Source organism: Merops nubicus, unplaced genomic scaffold (assembly GCF_000691845.1).
Source record: "Merops nubicus isolate BGI_N331 unplaced genomic scaffold, ASM69184v1 scaffold34300, whole genome shotgun sequence".
Lineage (NCBI taxonomy): Eukaryota > Metazoa > Chordata > Aves > Coraciiformes > Meropidae > Merops > Merops nubicus.
The window spans coordinates 51429-72494 of record NW_008585508.1 but is presented as its reverse complement, the minus strand read 5'-3'; the positions used below and the strand labels follow the sequence as shown (position 1 = coordinate 72494).

Sequence of the window (21066 nt, the reverse complement as noted above, 5' to 3'; positions counted from 1 at the left end):
TAGCTTGAACAGTTAAGTTTAAAAAAATGCTGTCAACCTGAAATGCATTCGCTTAAAAAATCATTGGCACGTTTACAATTTCCAGTAGTCCACGTAGCCAAGATTGGTTATAGTTTGCATTGTAATTCCCCCTAATTTTTAATCTTCTTAGTTGATATCTGCCATAGCTGGCTGCACAAAGCTTTCCAGGCATGTACAGGGCAGCTGACCAGCTAACTGATTATAGGTATGAAGTTGCTCACATGCAGAATGACATCAGCTACACAGAGGAAATGCTGCTGTTATGTGTTGTTGGCAATAGAAGGATTGTGTCTATTTACCAAATCAGAGACCCGAGACTCTTTTTTTTTTAATTGTTTGCATTGTTTACAGAAGGGGTACATAGAGCTTACTGGAAACTGGTTTGCTTTGTTTGGAAATAATTCAGTGTTAACAAAGTTGGAAACTGGTTTAAAAGTTCACAGTCTAGCCTCTGATTATGTTTTTTTCTGTCTTAGTGGCACAAGTACATCTTTGCTGCAGTCCCATGTACAGAAATTTGCCATCAGACATCATTGTCTTGCAGAGCTCACACTGAGTCAGGAAACCACCTCTGCAGTAGTTAGACCTCTTGGTTAACTGTTAGAGCAAAGTCAGCCCCCTGCCTCTCCTTCAGGGATGGCTAAACTTTCGGTAGATGACTACTGATGTGGGATTTGAGAAGATATCACTGGTGGGGGAGACAAGGCTCTTCTCTTCCAAACTGGGACACTGGAAGTTGAGTGTGCTAAGAAGAATGTAGGAATTGTATGTATGCAGTAGACTGTGCAGTAGAACAGATGTAGGAGGGAGAAGCCTGCATCCACGTACACTGTGCCTGCATGCTTTTTCATCACTAAATATTAGAGCTATAGATTGCCTTATTTTGCAGCAGTATTTTACAGACAAGGTATAATTTAACGGATCTGGTTTTCCATTAATTCATCCTGCTATGCATGATGCACAGCTTTCTTTCTGTGTTGCTATGGGGCTGGTGGAATTGTGTGCATCCATATGTGGTTGAGGAGGAGCAGGGGGATTCGACTCAGTGTTTTCCAGATTTCTGAGACCTTCTTTTTAAATGCACTTAAAGCAATCAAATAAATGTAACTGGGGTTTGCCAGGTAAGCAGCTTTCCCAGTGTCCATTTAAAGTAGACAGTAAGTTTTTAATACTGTTTATAAAGTAGGCAAAGATCAGTCTCTGAAAGTGGCAATACCTCCAAAATAGTAGATTCCTTTTCACTCTCCTTTTTACTCAACTCTTTGTTGGTGCAGAGGTCTGGAGGAGAGTAAGAATGGCAGTTTTCACATCACTAGTTGCAGCTGGATTTGCCACCTCATGTGCTTACCACCCTCATTGACTTTGTCATTATATGTTTCAAAGTTACATGGATGGATAGTTTTTTGCCTTCCCACACTGCTTGTTGTATGGTATCAGGAGTAGAAATCACTGAGGAGGATGCTTGCTATACCTCGTGGGTTACATGACTAAGCAATGTGGCAAACAGTCAACTCATTTGTCAGCTGGAACCACCATGTGGGTTTCAAAATTGCTTTCGTGCTGGACATACACCATTGTCTGAAAATCATGGTTTCTGCACAAAGTCAGAAACTTGTTGATAACACTGCTGTAAAGTGTTAGCCATCCTTTTTTTTTCTTTTTCCTAAAGCTTGTACAACGAGGACAGAAACTTGCTGCGTATTCGAGAGAGGGAGAGGCGGAATCAGGAGGCTCTGCAGGAGAAAGACAAGTTCTCTGAGAAGACTCCCCTCTTTGCAGAGCCCTACAAGGTAATGGTAGGAAGGGTGCGTGGTGGAGGGAGAGGAGGAAAGAGGGTTGGGGTGGAAGAGGAGAGCTGTGGCCTCTGTGTATGGTATAGCAAACTTGAGCATGATACATGCAAACACAGCATCTTCACATCTGCCTGAATGCATCAGAATGTGTGCTTAAAGCTCTGTAAGGGTGCCCGTGCAGCACAGACTTTGGGTTGGGCAGATTTGTCTGGGAGCCTCCTGCAGTCTGGAAGTTTGAGGGAGTGTGCTCAGGATCAGCTTGGCTGCCTGTCTGTCTGCAGCTGTGGCTGAAACAAATGGGTCTGAAGATAATGCTGGTGAAGATTGCAGGCACACCTGTGATCTTGGCTCAGAAGAACCAAAACTGATCAGAGCAGTCTCGCTTTCTTTGGAGAGACTGTATGCAGGAGGAAGATGAGCTTGCATGCCTTCACTCATGGTGATGTGTGGTGATTAGAATAAGGTCCTGAATAATGTCTTTTCTTGAGATGGATCTTTTGGAGCGAGGGGGTCTATGCTTTTATGCTTTTAAAATTTCCACCTCTCTGCCTCTTCTGTTGCAGACTAATAAGGAAGATGAGTTGTCAAGCCGAATTCAGAACATGCTGGGCAATTATGAGGAGGTCAAGGAATTCATCAGCAACAAGTCCCATCAGAATCTCATAGGGATTCCAAACAGTGTCAATCCTCTGATCCCGCAAGGGAAGCTTGATCCCCCATACCCTCCTGAAAAGACCAGCCATGCATTGCCATCTTCATTCCACTGCACAACCCGCCACCCACCCGTGGGACCTGTGGCTGTAGGGCCTCCCCCTCCAAGCCGCTCCGTTCATTTCGGAGCCTGTGGCTGTAGGGCCCCCCCCCCAAAGCCGCTCCGTTCATTACCAAAAGGCACAATCAAGAACAGAAACAGCTTCAGGTTTGCACACCACGAGTCACAGCTTAGCCAGCCGCCGGGGCCGAGGTCAAGAACACAACCGGGATGGGCAGGAAAGCCACCCAGGTATTCAGCACAGGAGAAGCGCCAGGCGTGCGGCTGGTGAAGGTCGTGCTGATGAACTGCAGGCCTCCCTTCCTGCGCTCCCTCCGTTGCTGTCCTCGTTGCCTTTGCCAGTGGCACCCCTGTCACCTTTACATTCCAGCCAGCATATCAATTCCAGGCCACAGAACAGCAGCAAAAGTCACGGGCCGACCTACAGTCAAACAAAATCACCTCAGGACCTAGTGACAGGATCACAGGAGAAGGAAAGTTGTGACAGCTCAGCTGTTAACCTGACCAGCACCACTCAGCCTTCCTCTCAAGCTTTTCCCCCACCTTTGCCATCAAAAACCAGTGCAATGCAGCAGAAACCAACTGCCTATGTGAGACCAATGGATGGCCAAGATCAAGCACCAGTTGAATCACCAGAGCTCAAACCTCTCCCAGAGGAATACCACAGAGAACCCTACGAAAAAATCTCAGATTTGAAGGCAAATGCCAAAGCCAAGCTATCCAAATTGGAAATCCCTTCTGAGCCCATAGAGGTGAGTGCAATTGTTGGGGCGTTCTGTTGCTGACAAGGGTAAGTTCAGCTATGGGAGAACAGGGACAGAGGGCAGAGACTACCAGAAGCAATGATGGCTGTGCCCATGTTACTATGTTTAGAAGGTGTGTTTTGATCTTGGCTTTTGCTGACCTGGGTGTGATACCTTTTTGCATGGTGAAAATGCAACATTTGCCATGATTCTGTGATTCTTCTCAGTGAGGCTGCAGCAGGTTTTATGGTTAGAGACTGCTTTCGTTGCTATGGTTTTTGTTTTGCCTCTGAAGATTGGTGAGAAGGAGAAGGATGAAAGGATATGCTAAGAGGGTCAAGGGGTGATGCACCTGCAGTTTGTATGTGCAGAGTGTCAGTACTCAGCCTTGAGTGCGGATGGATAGAGGCCCCCAGTCCTTACTGAATGTTAAAAGTGCTCTGCAGGGAGTTCTGTGGTCACCTGGTAGGTCAGAGGTTTGGGGCTTTGTGCTATGTGATGGTGAACACCATGCTGGTCTCCTAAGTTGGTAAGATCTCAAGGTAGACCTTCAGGAAAGTATTCTTGTGAACAAAAAACATCCTTGCAGATTTTTCCCAGGTGGATTTAGCCTACCTTCCTCAGGAAGCAGGACACCATTCTGTCTCCTCTTCACCAAACACCATTTGAGCAAGTTCTGAAGGTTTAAGTAAATTTAGTGCAGAGGTGGAATTTTCAATGATAAACAGGATACTACAAGTTCTCTAAGATTTTACATTTGAGCAGAGGAGATACCTTCTTTTTTGTTCCAACTATGTGCAAAGTGAGCAAACCTCTGCTGTGTGCTATTTCTCATCAGCAGAAGGCAGCCCAGGCAGCAGGTTGGAGCGTAGCTGTGTTCTGGTCACTGACCTGCCCTTCCTGTGCCAGGCCTGAGCGCGGCGGCGCAGGGGCGCGAGTGGGGCGCTGCCGTTGTGGCAGTGGGGCCGAAGGCCGTTTACATGCTTTGCATGTGAACCTGTGCTTATGTCTGCTCATCAGAGAATTGCTGCTTCTTAATGTGTTATTTTCTTGAGAACAAAATACCAGCTTCTTCATTTGCCCTCCATTTAAAAGTTATTAGTGTTTTGGGGGCTTGGTTTTCAATCTTCAGTTAGAATCTGCAGTTTCAACCTGCAGTTAGACTTCTGTCTTCAGGTGCTTTTTTGGTTGTTTATTCTGCTCTTTTGGTCATTCCCATGGATTGCTCTTTTCCAGGTTGAGACGTTGCAGTTGCTTGCAGCAAGGTTTAGTGCAGGGTACTGCAGATTAGCAGGTGCAGTTCAGAACATAACCCTGTTGCTCTTATGCTACTCAAGTGGCCCTCTTGCCAGAGGGAAGAAAATTTCTAAGCATGTGAATTTTTTTTTCCTAGTTCTCCTTGCATATTAAGTTGGTTAGCGATCATAAGCACTGTGTGGCAGAGACTAGTGCAGCTGAGCTGGGTTAGATAAATCTGTGCTAGCTCTCACTTGAAAGAAAGTCAAGTCAGAGTGATTGAGGAGGCTTTTCTGAAGATTCAAGAAAGCATTGCTCACCTGTGTTGGGGCCCTGCTGTGAAGTCCAGTGGCTTCACAAGGAGCAGATGTGGTGTTTAGGAGACAACTAGGAAACTTTAGGGGAAGGAGATGGCTGGAATTAGAATTGCTTCTTAACCAGGCAGTGAAGAAGTGGCTATTTCCTTTATAACCGGTTTGATACAGCAGGATTCCTTGTTGTACTGCCATCTGTACTCTGAAACGGGAGCTGCAGGGAGGCTCCTGCCCTCCCATGACCCTGGCAGTAAATAGGTCTAGACTAGCAGAAACTCTGCTCTCCTTCCCTCTTCTTCCCAGCAACTGAGACCATGGTTTTCCAAATTTTATTTAAACTGTTCATCCCCAGTAGTACTGAGCAGCCACATGCCAGATACAGTTTTTCCCGTGTTCTCCCTTGGTGTGATTTAGGAAAATTATTTCTTCTACCACATGTTTTTGGCTAATTGAATTTCTAAGGCCTGTCACCTGCAGCTGTGAATTCATTATTGACAGCTTCTGTTCATGGCAACACTGACAAGTTAAGCCTTCCAGTCTGAATAGACAAGTAGATTCACTGCAGAGTGAATTAATCCACAGTGGATAACTGTGCACTGACTCACTTTGCATTCACATAAAGAAACTGAATAGCTCTTTCTCCTCTTCCCCAAATAAAAACCTTCTCTTTCAGATGTCATCCCTGTCTCTTTAAAGCATCTTTCCAAATTTATTGTGAGTAGACTTGAAAATATAGCATACATGAAACCTAGTTTTATCCCTTAATGTGCCAGGATTTACCTCTTTGCCCAGCACATAAACAAAGATGCCTCTAAAGCCATTCTCTGTTTTCATGTCTTTAGCAGAGCCACAGCACCAACAGAGACCCCTGTATTACCTCCCCTGACAAAGGCTGTGATGGCTTTAGGGGAATGGGCTTGACAGCAGGGCCAAGAAGCAAGGAGGCTGGTTTGAGGGAGAGTATTTATAAGTCCTCGAACATTAGGAAGGGTGTCTGGAGGAATGTGTAGCACTTGACGCTTACTGAAGATTTGGCTTTGTTTTCTTGGCAGTTTAATAAATGTTAAGGAGTAGCTTCTTTTATCTCCTGTAGTTGAGACCTCCTTGGACTCTCCTCTTCCACCTAGAAACTGGGGACCAAAAACAGAAGCAACTAATTTGAAAAACCAAAACAACAACAAACAATGAAGATGCCTAGATATATTAAGTCTCTTTGGTAGCACTGTGTTTTCCCTGAAGCCCAGAGTATACACAAATAAATACCTTTGTGTTCAAAGTGAGATTGCTGTCATTGAACTCTGTTCACCTCAGTAAACATTTACAAATGGTCACCAATTAAAACATGGTTGTTGCATAGTATATAGTAATGACTGAATACCTGGAAAGAAGTTTAGATGACAAGAATAAAAAGTCCATTCTAGATAAACAATTTCTAACTGACTTCTTTCCTTGGCAACTGAGCTTTTCTACTGGAAGGGCTAGTCAGACAGATGAACTCTGTAAACTAGAGACAAATATATTTAATCCTGTGTCCTTTAAAAATTAAAATCATAAACTATATATAGCACTGTCATTTGGTCTTACCTAATGAATACAGAGTATTTAGCATTATGGTAGTACTGTTGTCTTTCTACCAACTTTGTATTTATCATTATCTGAGTAGAAGGGAGATTGGACTCTGGTTTACCTCTCCCCTTTGCATTGCTTTTTTTGAATCTTTTTTTTTTTTTTCCTGTTTTGCATCAAGTGAGGAACAAGATGTTACTTCTGTGTCTCTTCTGCCACCCTCTTTGGAGTCAGACATGCCTTATGTGGATGGAGAAGGGTTTCCTTGCTTCACCACAAGCATTGTGTAAATTTATCTTCTTGTTGGTGTGTTATTGTTAAAGGAGGAGGTCAAACACAAATAACAGTTGTTACTACTAGATTTTTAGTGTTTGCCTACAGTCTCCAGAACAAAAAGCACTCTGGGAGAGCTGGAGGGTGAGGGCATGTGGGGCAAGGAGCAGGTGGTTGATTCAAAATCAAAAGTATGTCTTGTATTGTTACTTCAGTTTAAGCAGACTCTGATTTTCAAAGTTCATGTGTCAGACTGTAGAAGTCGTTAGAAATAGTCTTGTTCATTTTCCTCTTTGATATTGGAGAAGGTAAACTGAGGTCTGATGTTCAACTACCAACTCTCAGTTGCAAGACTTTTAAAACTGAGATACTTGGCTCCAAGTTCTGTACTTGGCTTTCATGCAAAACACCAAATAATAGAGGAATTGGTTGGTTGGTTGTTTTTTAAAAAGCATAATCCTGCATTCAGCCATCAGACCACCAAAAAATGGTTAGTGTTTGTTATTGCTGCTTGGAAGCCCAGCTAGGGAGTACCAGTGTGAAGAAAGGAACAGGAATCCTGTATCTGCCTGGAGTGTCTGGTAAGGAGAGAGTGCCAAGAAACTGTTTCTGAGAGAGCAGTTGAGCCTCTGCCAGCTTCTCCCATCACCTATGGATCAACTTAGTTCTTTGGCTTACCCCAAACCCAGCCTCTTTCCAGAGCGTCTCTGGGTGCCAACACAGAACATTTTTTCAAATTCAGTGGCTAAATCCATCACTTTGTAAAGCAATGGGAGAGTGAGAAAGAGTAATTAGAAGGTGATTTGCAAATCCTGCAGAGAGCAAGAGCAGGATGGATAATGTCAAGCAAGAACTTCCCTAAACTGCATTGCATCTTTCTAGATGACTCAGAAGTCACCGTCTCGTCCAGACAGCTGTGAGAGACTCAGGCTTAAAGGAGCTGCCATAGCATGTTAATCACTGGGGAGTTTCTTGCTTGATGTTTTTTAGGTTGTTGTTCTTCCTATGAAGAGCTTGTGATCAGCCATCCTTACTGGAATTGGTTATGGTTCCAGCACAGCATTTATACCATTGCCTTTCTCCTTGGCAGCAGTAAGGAGTGCTGTCTTTAAAAAGGAGGGACAATAAAACCACACAAACAATGAAAGAAAACCTGTGTTACTCTGCAGTTTGCAAAGTCAGGAGCCAACAAGCTGAATTTAAGGAGAACTTATGAGCACATCTGTTGTTAGTTACCATTGCTGTGGACAAGAAAGTCAGTGCTTGTTAAATTCTGTGTATGTAAAACAGCTACATTTTTCTGTAATAACCAGTTTTGGATCAACAGCTGTATGTTAATGAGTAAAATGCATATCCTCCAATTATGGGTATGAGTAATTTTCCAGATCTTCACCTGTACAATGGGGGCTGACACAAGTTTAACGAAGGTAAGTGAATAAATGATGTAGTAATACTGAGAAGGTATCAAAATGAAATAGATAATTTGTCTTCAAAGTACAATGTTAGTAGTGGACTCTCGCAGTCAAGCAAGAAACAATGGTGTGGAAGTGAGAGGAAGACCAGCAAGTGCTGTAAGCTGGTCTGTAAAGCTCTGTCTAATAGAGCAAAATGTCTCTGACATATTCTCACGTTTCTTCCACGCGCTTGACACTGTCAGGTTAATGTTCTTGAAATGCAGGGCAGCAGAAACGAGTGGCTGTCTTGTGAGCGAGTATGGATAATGTCAGTGCAGCAGTTTTGCTGGATCCCTCAGGTTTCTTAACTTTTTTCAAGCCATGATTGTCTAGTGCCATCTGTGCGAGTTTGTACAGCTAGAGAGCACGAGGGGAATGTGGTGTTTGCCACAGGGGTTGGAGTTATGTTAGGGTAGCTGTGGTCTGAGGGACAGCATTGGGTTTGTGGGTTTCAGTGCTACCCGTGAGTCCCAGGGAAGGAAGGAAGCATCATTTGAATGTGGCTGAAAACAAACTAACTAATCTGAGTCTGCTCTGTCTTGCAGGAGTTGCGTATGAGGATGCTTTCCCTGTGCTGTAATTGATAACGAAACCAAATCAAATGTGCAGAGCTTGTCTGCAAGCTGTGCTTAGTTTGAAGTTGGTGGTCTCTATTTCAGTCCTTCAGAAAAGCTTGTGTGTCTGAGGGCCTGACTTAATCCTTTTGCTAAAGAACTTTGTCTAGTAAGTAGGAGCATCTCTTTCTGGGAACCTGGAATCCTGTCTTGAGAAGTACCATTGCTTCAGTTTCACTGGTTGTAACAGTTACATTGACTGAACTTAGAAGTAAAACTGTAATTCTGAGTTTTGTTGGGTATTTTCCTTCCTCTGGAAAAAGACCGAAAGTCTTTCAGAAGAGTCCCTCTTCTACCTTGAAGGCTTAACCATTGCTGTCCTTACCTGAGCCTGTGCTGCACACACACACGCTCCCCAGCAATTATGGTAAAATTCTTTGTCAGAGCTGCTTAGCAAAAGTTAAATTTTGGGAAAAGGACCTAGCCTGGAGACCAGCACGAACTGCCTGACGCTGAACAGTATTCTGAATTTGAAGCCAAATGTCAAACTGCACCTTGCAGGTGGGTTGCATTGTGCCCAGCTTTACTTCCTAAAATTAAGGGCTCCAGTTTTAGTTGGGTGGATTGCAAATGTTGCTGGTTCTCTAGAGCTGGATTGTAAGAATTGGCAACTATTATTTCTAATTTTTTTAACTAATGAAGTTTTCTTCACAGTTGATTTTAACTGCTTTGTTAAACTGAAGTGGTTGTTCTCAGACTTGGTGTGGATAGTAATAGTTTGTAGTAATTGCCTGGCACTCCAGCTAAAAATCTGCGTGGAAACAAGAAAACCGTGTCAGCCTTATTTTTGGTTGTTGTTCATGTGGGTGTCTAGTGGTCACTGCTGGTATGCAGAACTGCTGTCTGAACAGACTGAAAGTAGAACTTGGGTTCTTTTCTTGTGGGTGCACATGGTGAACAGAACTCAAGGAGATTGTGGTTAGCAGCAGAAACATTAGAAGAGGCACCTCAAACTACTAACATAATGATGGTGACTGCCCAGCGTTATGAGAATAAACGGGAAGAGTAGTCTTGGAAGCCTGAGGAGAAGACTAAGAGGAGATGACAGCCAAACCTTCCAACAAGGCAACTTCAAAGCAAGCACTGAAAGCAGGGAGAGGTGGCAGGCAACATGCATGTTAATGAGCCAAAACAAAGCACAGCCACTGTCAGCTTATCGCTGCCAGTTACAAAAGTAAAACCAGACATTGCTTAGAAGAAACTGAACTTTGATTCCAATACTGTCCTCTTACTGGGCATAGTGGTTGGCACCTTGAAAGAAACTAAGGCTGTTCAACTGCATCTTTGTAGGAGGATGGATTGTATGTGTTTCTAGGACTGGAGGTTTTAATTACTTTTTAAAAATCACTTGACAAAACCACTTATTTTTAATAACAACAAACAAACCTCAGCTTCTCTATAAGGGCTGAAACTGATTTAATTATTTACAGTAAACATCCCTAACAAACTGTATGTAAATAACCAGAGCTGTGTGGTGCAGGGCCTTTTTCATAACCTTCAGGTGTTAAGTGTGAGCTGAAATGAGTTGCAGTCAGAGAAAGGTTAGCTGCAGGATTCTCTGCTGCTTGTTTTAATTCTGTGTGCCCAAAGTTGTATCCTCTTAAGTCTTCTCCATGGTCCTTCTTGGCTCTCAGAAGTGAAAGCAGTTGGTACCTTCTAGGCTATTAGATTCATTTATTTTCTTTTTCTCTTCATTTTCTGCAGCAGCTGTATTGCAAGTGCATCTGCAGAAGCACTGACCCTGATCACTGTTCCTTGGGGTGATTTCATAGACACAAGTGTTTTGGGGGCTTGACAGTGCTGTGAGGTCAGGATTGCATACAGCTTTTGCATTTTTAAATACATAACAGATTTTGGCTTCTTTTGTTTTCTCTCTTGATGTGCATGCAGTATCTTAGGAGAGATCAAAGTTGGTCCCAGTGGACAGCAGAGAATCATAGGGCAGTGCTGTGTGTTGGTTGGTTGGTTTGTTGTTTTTTCTCTAAACCAAACTACAGCATGCAAGTGTAATTATGCAAACAGGAAAAACTGCATTTCGTATTTTATTTAAAGGTGAGTCCCAGTGGATGCACAAAACTTTTTTTTCTTTGTGTGCCTACCCTTTGGAAGGAGCCACACATTTTATTCAGGCTGTAAAACGCCAAAGCAGCTCCAGTAGCTTACCCAAAACGTCCTCTGCCAGCCTGGCTGTAGATTTCTGAAACTCTCTGCACTGTTTCTTGCACAAGTGGGAAGTGCCAGAGGGACAGATGTTGCCGATTTGAACCATGCAGGGGAAGGCAAATATTGCTAAGCAACCGTGTGCTGGAGGGAGCGTTTGTCAGAGAGGAGCCAAGGGACTTATGCCTGAGAGGATTCGCAGCTTCTCCTGGCTCGGCGCGAGGGAAGAGATTAAAAGTTCTTTCCTGTCAGGGCTGCCGCCGCCAGCACAAAAGACACCATAACCTATTGACACTGATTAGGGCTGACAAGGGAATGTATGAAAACAGAAAATCTGCCCTGCCATGCAGGAAGGCAGTAAGACATGTTCACAGAGGTAAGTGAGCACACAGACACAGCTCGGCCCTCAGCTGCCTCTGCCAGAGCGGTGCCAGACGTGGGCTGTAGGGGAGGAGGTGAACCCCGGGACGGTGGCAGAGCCCCACTGCAGTCTGGGGTCCTTGCCTGTGCCTGGCTGGGAGCAGGTCGCCGAAGGGTGGGTTGGTGGAGAGAGGGGCTGTTTTCAGTGACTCTTGTAGTTGCAGGCTGCCTCGCTTAATTAACTTCTCTAGTTACTGAAGGAGGAAAGGGCTTAGAAACAAGGCAAGTCTTAAAGCACTTACATATAGTTGCACTCCTTCTTGGGCAAGCAGCACTTCATAGCTGAGTGCCAGCCTGGAGGCCATTCTTCTGCTGGTCCTGAATGCCACTGGACATGTTTCCTTGGAGAGGGAATTTGCCTGTTTCAAGGCTCTGAGTTATTTTAGCAATATAGCTCTGATGTCTTGTTCAAGAGATGTATTTTCAGGAATAAAATACAGATTCATCTTCCTACATTGGACATCGCATTAATACGCTCTTAATGTTATTTTGGTCACCTTCTGGTCTTTGATCTGATTCTTTGTATTGTTTGAGTGAAGGTAAATGGTTAGTACATACTTTGTGTTTTATTTCTTACTTCACTGGATTTTTACTGCATACCAGTGAACCACAGTGGAAGTGGCATTTTGCAGCTTAAGGATGTTCAGTAGGCACCATCAGCACAGTCGAGTCTGGTGGTACTGCTCTTGCATCGTGGGCTCTGTTGTGATCACAGTGCTCTTGCACTATACGGGTGCTGCAGGAAGAAGTTGCTACCCTGAAGTATTGGTCAGTTCGCTTTGTTTTCAGTGGGCATGAGTATGAAGGATAGAAAAGTTTTCCTGCTTTTTGATAATGAGGAACTCAAGAGGGCAGCTGGTGTAAGGGCTGTACCTCAGAAGTGGTTCCCGATGTTACCTGGTAGGGCATGAGGTTGCCAGAGCTCACTGAAGAAGGCAGTGTTTAACCACTGCTGCCTCAGGGGCAGTGGTACTGGCTAGAGCACATCTGTAGCGTCCTTGGCAAGGATGGGCTCAGAGTGGGGGTCCAGCTCTCTGTGGGTAGTCCTCTGTTTAGGGACCTGGCCAGCACTGGCTGCTTCTGAAGCCCATGGCTGATGTTAAACCAGTCGTACACCGACACTGTATTTCAGCATCTCTGACTGACGTGCTGTATGTTTTCCAAAGCTTGACTCTGTCAATATGTTATTTTTTTGAAAAGGCATTCAGAAAGCAGTCCTGTTCTTGCCCTGGCATACTGCTCAGCATAGTCTGCTTTCTGTCAGTTATGCCTCTCTTACTTGTTTCCTTGTGTGGTTATTCTGTGCTTCAAAGTTTCAGGTCTCATTTTTCATTTTCACTGATATCTAATGTTGTTGCTGTCTGAATTATCTCTAATATCTATCCCTCTTCCTCCCAAGCTTTAGCAGCTAATTTTCATCATAATGATGATCATTTATTACTTAGACAATAGGTTAGTGCTTAATGGTTTTAAGCAGAAGAATGTTTTAATTCCTAGTTTGAAAAGTTGATATTTCTACCTTTCTGATTTTGTGCTTTTCAGCACGCTGATTTCCCTTCCTGAACTGTGTGAACAGTGTTACATTTTCTTGCCAAATTGTTCAGTTGGTCAAATGGTTCATAAATGTCACTAGATATTGAGGTGCCCTTTTTGCATGCAGTCAGGTGGAGCAAATAGTGCAAGACATGATCTTGGCAGTGCACCCTGCTCCCAGCACAGCCCCGGGTGCCCTTCCCGGAGAGGCTCTGCACGCCAGCCACGTGGGGAGCCAGCTGCCCCGGCCGTGGGCATGACTTACCCTGGGTTCCAGAGCCAGTGGTGGAAAGTGTCCTCTGCCCGCTGCCTTCCCCACACTCGCCCTCATCTAACAAAAGGCATTGCTGCTTTCTGCGAGTGTGCCTCACCAGGGTATGGAATTGAGTCCCTTTGGCCTTTCTGCCTGTTCTCAAGATGGAGCTTTTCTTGAATCAAAGGAGGGAGGAGCGAGTGTGGTGTTTGCCTTGGCTGCCAGGGAAGTGGAGCTCAGTAGGATTGGGCTCATGGACTGACTGGTTAGTTGTGTTCAGTACTCGTAAAAAGAAGAAACTTCTCTTAAGCTCCTATCACTTTACAGAAACTCTGGTTTGGGTGGCTTACCCAGATGTGTGTTTTCCTGTCAAGGTAAATAGTAACTGTTGCTGTTGTGTACCTTGCTGTAGAGCTTAGATTATGCCACGGTCAGAAATGTTATCTTGGCTGGCTTATTAAGCTTCATTAAGTCAAAAGAAAAATGTGTCCATTAAAACAAACAAACAAAAACAAAAACCAAACCAAACAACAAACCCTTAAAGTTTTCAGATCTCTTTTCTTGTTTCACTACTTGAATTTAGAAAGAATAGTGACAATATAACACTTTTTCCTTTTCTTGAGAGATGTTGAGAAGATTACATTTCTATATTAGCAGAATTTTGAGATAACTTCTTGAATCAGAGCCTAAATTCAAATATTTGTTTTAATGCATTATTGAATTCAATAAACAAAGCATCCTTAAAGGGAGAATTTCTCCAAGGTTAGAGATCAAATCCACAGAAATGCAGAAAATTTGGAGTGAGCACTTCTCCATGATTTTTAAGGCTAGCTGCTGAATGTATTTACAAGCTGGGTTTTTTTTGTTTCTAGAATGAAAACACTAGATAGGGTGATTGCACATTTTAAGTCTGTTGTAAAATAAACAATGTGTGGAACAATTCCTCATTAATGCAGTGATATGTGTTTTTTTTAAAAAAAGGCTTGTAGTTTAATATGGCATTAGAACACTGATTTTTTTTTTGAAAACTACATCTTATGCACTGTGAATAGCGGTAGCTTCTGCAGCATGCTCTGGGTTTGGGAGATGGAGGGTGAATGCATGTAATAGGAGACAGTCATGTCAGATTTGGATCCTGCCAACCTACTCCTTACACAAGGAGTATTTTGGTTTCTTTCATCAGCCTGTCAGCTCATTGCTGTTCAGACTGTTGTAATTCAGACTTGGTTGGAAGCCATCTGTTAGCTAAAGGTGAAAGGTGCCGTATTTTCAGCCTGAATGTTTTCACTTCAAGCCAGCTTTTTACTAAAGGTGCTCTTGGCTGTCATGTTGCTCGTCTGTTTGCAGTTTTGCTTTGTTAATCCTTGGCTGGATGTGCTGAAGGAATACCAGCTGTGTTTCACCAGTGCAGAGGACTGGCCTCCCTTGCCCCCTTGGTTTGCTGTATTGCTGCGCAGGGCCAGCTCCGTTCCTTCCCCGCTCTGCTAATACAGCGTTCATGTTACCACAATAATAGTACTCGTTTCCATAATTAAAGCAAGAAGAGAAGCAGTGTGGTATTTATTTTTCTGTTTGCTATGGTAGCAGTAACCCCTTGGGTATGTCTTACCCTTTCCTTAGACATTTCCTCAGAGTCCTATAGCCCACAGCCTTCTGTGGTGCTCGTGTAGGAACTGCTTGTTGTTCAGCTTGCAGGATGTCGTCTGGGGACTGCACACACAACTATCCCAACACAGGGATGTTGCCCGAGAGGACATAAAGAACAGGCTGCAGTGCACGAAGGTTTTGAGCCCATTTCAGAATATGGCTACAAATTGTTAACCTGGCTGCTCACATCCCTGAAGTATTTAAAAAGGTTTTGAGTATTTTGCTACTGGTTCATGGGAACTTTCCACAAAAATATTGCTATCATATGAGCAATTATGTAGGAAGCAAAATATAGGCAATGAAACAGTAATACCGAAAATCTGAAAATCAGTATAGTGGGTGAGAGCCACAAGTAAGTAAATCTTCTGCAGTTTGCTGTCCCCAAAAGCTGCTTCAGGGGAAAATGCAAAAAAACTCTTCCTTAGACAGAGGTTGGTTGGTGTCTTCATAATTCTTGCAACCATCTCCCTTTGGTTGGATTTTAATTATAACCTGATCAGACAGTATGTTAAATAAGAAAAGCTGCTGCTTCTGTCCAAGCTAGACAAACAAGAAAAGAAACAGTGAACTGACCCTCTTGTGTCCTCCCAGCATTGCTTTGTTTCCTGACAGCTGTGTGAGAGGCAGGCTGGTGGTCCATAGCCTTCCTGACACACCTCTCTCAGAGGGATCCTTTCTCAAATGCCAGTCAGGTATGTAAGCTCAGCACCTCCTGCTTCACTTAGCTGCAGATAAAAATTGTACGTGACAGCTCGGCAGTATGTCAGCCTGGTCATACAGAATTTCTGGGACTTTGGAAACACTACCTGCAGTCTTTAATGGAAAGTTCAGGGGAGGATAAAAAGGGTCTTTTAAGGAAGCTGGTGTTTTGAGTCATAACAGAGGCAAGTATCTTCTACATAGGGATTTTAAATATTAATTATAGACCAGTTGTTCTGGGCACAGCACGAGCAAAACAGGTCCTAGAAGGCTGTGTCCAGCCCTGGCCTCTCTACCTACCTGGCAAACAAGCTGAGTGTGCTCTGGGCTTCACACTGAGTGCTCAAAGCTGCTTGCTGTGGAGAGAATGAAAGTGTCTGTGTGTTCAGCTGAGCAATAATAATCATCTCTTAGGAGCAGGCCTTGTCAGCCTTGGACACAGCTTTTACACCTGGAAGTTCAAGTTCAGCTCCTTCAACAGATAGATTTGTGTACTGGAAAGAGGGACCAGGTAACTGGTGGTCAGGAATTAATGTGGCTTCCAGCCTTCTATGGCAAGAACAGGAGCTTTCTAAGAGACTTATGCAACACTCATCTTGGGGAGGGTATCTTTCATCTGTGTGTACATGATTTAATAGTAATAAGGCACTTTCCTGTCCCAGCCCCAGAACGTCAAATCTAGAAGTATTCTGTCTGCATTTATGTCAGTTGTTAAACAAGGGTGAAGGATGCTTTTACAAGCAAAAGGATATCCTGCTATTTTGTATGCCACAGGTTAAGCTCTTCGGTTTGGAAACATTTAAAGATATTTCTTAAATTTCTGTTAAGGATTAAAAATAGCACCTGTGCTCCTCCTCAGTTAAGAACTTCGCTGTCATAAGGAGAGAGACAAAACTCTTCTCCTCCCATGTTCTTTTCTTTCTGTCTTTCCTGTGGCAATACTCTCCTGGGACCCTCTTTATTCCCTTCTCTTCCGCCTGCCTCCTGTGTTGATGCAGCTGTCGGTGCTGGTGGCCGATGCCTCCCAGCTCCCCTTCGAGTCGTGGGGTCTGTCCCAGGCAGCACAGAGCTGTGCTGGGTGCTGGCCTGGGGCCGGGGAGGCTGCTCCAGGCTCCAGCCTGCCCCTCCGGCTCCTTCGTTTTCCAGATTTTTATTAGCAGAGGGGTGGCAGGGGGTGCTGCCCTTCAAAACAGGTGGACAAATAAAAGGGTCAGCAGAGCAGTCCTGTGAAGTACTGAAAGAGTGCGAAAGCCTGCATCTCCAAATCTTGCTTGCTGAACCATTAAGTGCACCAAGTGTCACCACTGCCGTCATAAATCTAGCTCAGTTCATTTGCCACAGGGAAAAGTGGTGTTTGGAAAGGAAGAAAACTTCTGAGAGACAGCAGCAGTTAATTATCTGAGGTGATCCCAAGAACCACAGGGCACCTCTCACCACTAGAAACTCCAATTTCCTTGATGTTCTTAACAAATGTAGTTACTGTTTTCTTACCCTTTCCTTGAACTGAAATGAAAAATAAGGATTTACTGTCAAATAATTTACTCTAAGCTCACATTTGGGGGATTTGGAAATGAAGAATACTAGCTGTAATAAAATAATGCCTACTACGCTACTGTTTCCATAGAAAGGAGGCCATGCTAGTGCAGTCAGAAGTCAGCCTGCTTAAAGACTGTAGTATCTCTGTGATTCAAACATACTTCCAGTAAGAATGCTCAGGGTTTTGTGATGCTGATGTTGAGTGTCCATAAGATACACAGTGGTGGTCAATAAAGAGTGGAAGTTTGGGAAGCACATGTAGATTTTTTTTGGTTAAAGCAGTTGATTTGAGAACTGGGGTGCACCTTTTGTCTTCACTCATATTGTTAACAAGTACCATAATGCACAGATTTATTTTTTTTTAAAGAATCAAAAAGTAGCTGTGCTCTGCTCAGATCTAATAAAATAGAATTTGTTAAAGTTAGAGCTTCTGAGGAACTTGAACCCTTTGAAATATATACCTAATCATTTGAATTTCCTAACTTGTGCTGCATATTTATTTAATTGTGACACTTTTTGGTTTTCAAATAGCTTTACTATAGTTATATATCATGCATATATATATTAGACTTGATACAATGTTGCTACTAATGGTTATGTATTAAATTTTACAGATAATGTCGGTGCACACTAATACATTATTTCATGTCATTTTACTTTAGAAAAATGTTGAAAATCGTTCTTTCAACCATATCTGAGCTGTTTTCCCCTCCAGCCCTGTTACTTTTCTATGCTGATATGAGCAAAAATTCCTATGTAAATTTAGTTGGCAGCAGAGTACAGATTTATTTATTCATCTGACAGATATTATCAACAAAAATCTCCTATGATATGAGTTGTGTTTAGTTGTGCTACTTATATGGCTTTATCTGTATCAGCTGCAGTCACCGTCTTTATTCTGGAACAGACTGGGAGTCAGACTGATCAAAATACTGTAAAAAGTATATCTAATAGTGTAAATTGCAACGAGTTGGCATTGAAAATGAGAAAATAGCTGAAATCATGGCTTGCTGCTCTTGCTCAAATGCTTTTCATACCTTTAACACGTACATTGAAAGACTCCTTGTATTTGTTTTGAAAGGAAGAGGATGACACAGACTCAACCTGTTACAGACATGATACTTACAGATTCCTGTTAGGCAGTATTAAAAAATACTTACTGGAGAGACTTTAAGGGGACAGTTAAGTTAGAAAGTTTTGCAGGATCAGTGTGTCAGAATTAGACTCCTCAGAGGTGCTGTACGGATGGTAGTTACAAGGGGGAGGTGCTTTTGTGCAAAGGTTCTTTATGCAGAGCCGTTTACTGGTGAAAAAATCAGCCTTGGCTGGAGTTCTGGTCTGCATAACTGTGTGCAGGTGATGCTGCACTTAATTTTCATGTTTGGTTTGTTTGGGTTTCACTTATGTTACTATTAGATGAAGCCTAACAAGGGATGCACAAATTTCTTTCAGCAACTTAAGATTTTTAAAGAATCTTTTATTAAAACATATCAACAGGCTGTTCTCCCAGAACACAAACCCCTCTGCTCCTTCAGACAAAGGAGGACAACGTAGTGATTTTTTTTGCTTGTACTGTTTGAACACAAGAAGGAGGCCTATGCATTTATTTTTAGATTGAGCAAAATAATCCATCTCAGAGTTAGAAAAGCGTGTAAAATCCTTAAAGAATGTTTTATTTCCTCCAGGCGCCCACGCAGGAGCAGGACAGTACAACCATTGTTTACTGATCATTTTGATGTAAAATGGTCAAATTGCCAGGATCATTCAGTGTCAGCTCAAGAAAGCACGTTCATGGAAATGGTTTGATTTGTTTTCAAACCTGTAAAGAGGGTAGTGGCAGGCAGGAGTTGCTGTCTTCTCTTTTGAGCTGGGCTCCTGGATTGACGCTGGGGCAGGGTTGGGAGAGTCTGGCGGTGTGGCATTGTTTCAGTGGAATAACTCTGGTGTTGCCTTGGAAAGGAGAGGAGTGGACACTAATGGGTCAAGTGCACTTGTGAAACTGTCCGCAGGGGACTTGGCTACGTGCAAGCTGCTGGTTAAACACTGGTGCCCACAAAGGACCTGAAATAGCACCCAGAGAAATTATTTTAGAAGGCTCTTGTGAGCTTTGAGACTGGTGGATGGGGTTTGTAGCCTACAATGAATTCTTGTTTCAAAACCAAGCAAGCAGCATAAACACACATGTGAAAACAAAGGTGTTACAAATGTGACTTTGAAGATTGTCTTGCTGGATGAGGCAGAGCCCTTCTGTATGTCCTGTGGTGCCTCAGGGTTGGTTTAATGTGCAGAAAGCAAAAAGCATAACGTGATTTTTGTTTTTAATTAACTATAGAAGTGAAACAGTGCCGTAAGCAATGGCAGGCAGATCTACTTTGGTTTTACTTTGATTTGCTGGACTTACTGTGGTTTTGCTCCATTATGTTAGAGAACTTAGTCGGTGAGAGGGGAGACAGAGGATGTGCTGCTTGTTTCTGCTCATCCTGCATTGCCAAACCCGCCACCCTGGCTGCCTGGAGCTGGAGCAGATCTCCACCGAGTGCCTCCTCAGTCCTGTGTCTTCTACAGTTCTTGTGGTGTGTGGGGTCTTGCCAGTGCTGCGCCAGGACCGAGCTTCTCCTCCTTCCACAGAGACAGACTGATAACGAGGGTTTCATGAAGTTGTTTTTCTGTTACAGTTTTCTTACATTGTTGTCTTTTTTTTTTTTTTTTCCTTTCTTTTTGTCCCCTACCTTTTTATGTCTTTTTTTGTTCTGGTTGTCTTGTTTTTGTTGAAATGAGATGAACTTTCTCCTCCTGTGCTTAAGATGATGCGTCTTGTGATAATTTTTAACCTCCTGTGAAAATTAATCATGGTCTTAAGCAGCCCGCTGAGAAAATTGCCTTCTCTTCTCCTGGGTTTGTCATTCTCTGGCAACAGCTTCCTGAATTTCCTAGAATAGCTCAAGCTGCTGTTACAGGGACTCTGCTGCCAAATTGTATCTGTACATTATTTTACAGTAGTATTGAAACTTCAGGCAATATTCCACGTAACAAAATAGCCTTTAAGATCTGTAGGTATAATTCATGAAGCCAGTCATTAAAGACATATTTGAGATTTTAAAGAAATTATACCAACAAAATTTCAAAACTAGATAATAAAAGTCTCAATACAAAAATAGCACCAAGGAAAACACAAATGTATGCAAATATTCCCACTTTGAATTCAGAGAAGGGATGCTGTCATCCTTAAAATACAGCCTGTTTCAAAGTCTGCATGTTCTTTTATCTGATTTGTTACTGAATTAGTCCTAAGTTCACAGGCAACAGTGCTGACTTGTTCATCTCAGTAAGTTTTAGCTGAAATTCCATATTTTTCCTTTAAAAAATGCTAATAATTTTCTGTATGAACTTTAAAAAGGAAAAAAAAACCCCACCCCTCCAACCCCCACAATTTCTGAACTTGAAAGAAATGAGAATAATTTTTTTTTATCAACTACCTCCCTGCTTCTCTTTTATTTGATGCAATTTTGCTGCTTTTGTTTTTGTTTTTTCCTTTTTTTTTTTTTCTCCATTGCTCGGGAAGCCCCGTGCAGGGCCTGGGGCTTGTTCTGTGCTGTTCCCAGTGCTTTGAAGAGGAGCCAGCTGGCAAAAATCTCTGCTCCTGGTGTGTGGGCTTTGTGCTGATCTCAATCCTCCACCACTGACACTGGAGCAAGACATGTGTTTGACTTCAGGTTGCTCTCCCGACCCCTTTGGTTTCTCCCTCAGCAGGTGAAATCAGGTTCACCTAAGTGGTTGGTGATGCTAGATTTGAACAACTTGCATTATATCAGGAGGGGTGGGTGCGGGTAAAGCCTGGGGGTTGGAAAGGAAAGTGTGGGTTTATGCCCCAGAGAGCTGTTGAGGTTAGTGTTTCACCAGCAAGACCAGCACTTCAAAACCAAGTTGTCACTTTTTTGTTTCCAAACTGTTCAGCTACAAGCAATTAAAAAAACCCTGATCTGTCCTTCAGAGAACAGAGGCAAAACCAGTACCTTGGACTAGGTTAGTACA

General features: G+C 43.1%; 1 protein-coding gene across 1 annotated transcript in view; it reads left to right on the top strand.

The window, feature by feature from the left end:
• The window catches only part of AFF1 (AF4/FMR2 family, member 1), a gene marked incomplete at its 5' end in the record, with an annotated part of 66093 nt that overhangs the window by 7092 nt on the left and 37935 nt on the right, over positions 1-21066 (top strand). Inside the window, 3 exons of the mRNA XM_008947663.1 lie at positions 1691-1811; positions 2378-2608; positions 2655-3338. Coding sequence (XP_008945911.1) covers positions 1691-1811; positions 2378-2608; positions 2655-3338 — 1036 coding nt within the window. The remainder of the gene's footprint in view (positions 1-1690; positions 1812-2377; positions 2609-2654; positions 3339-21066) is intronic.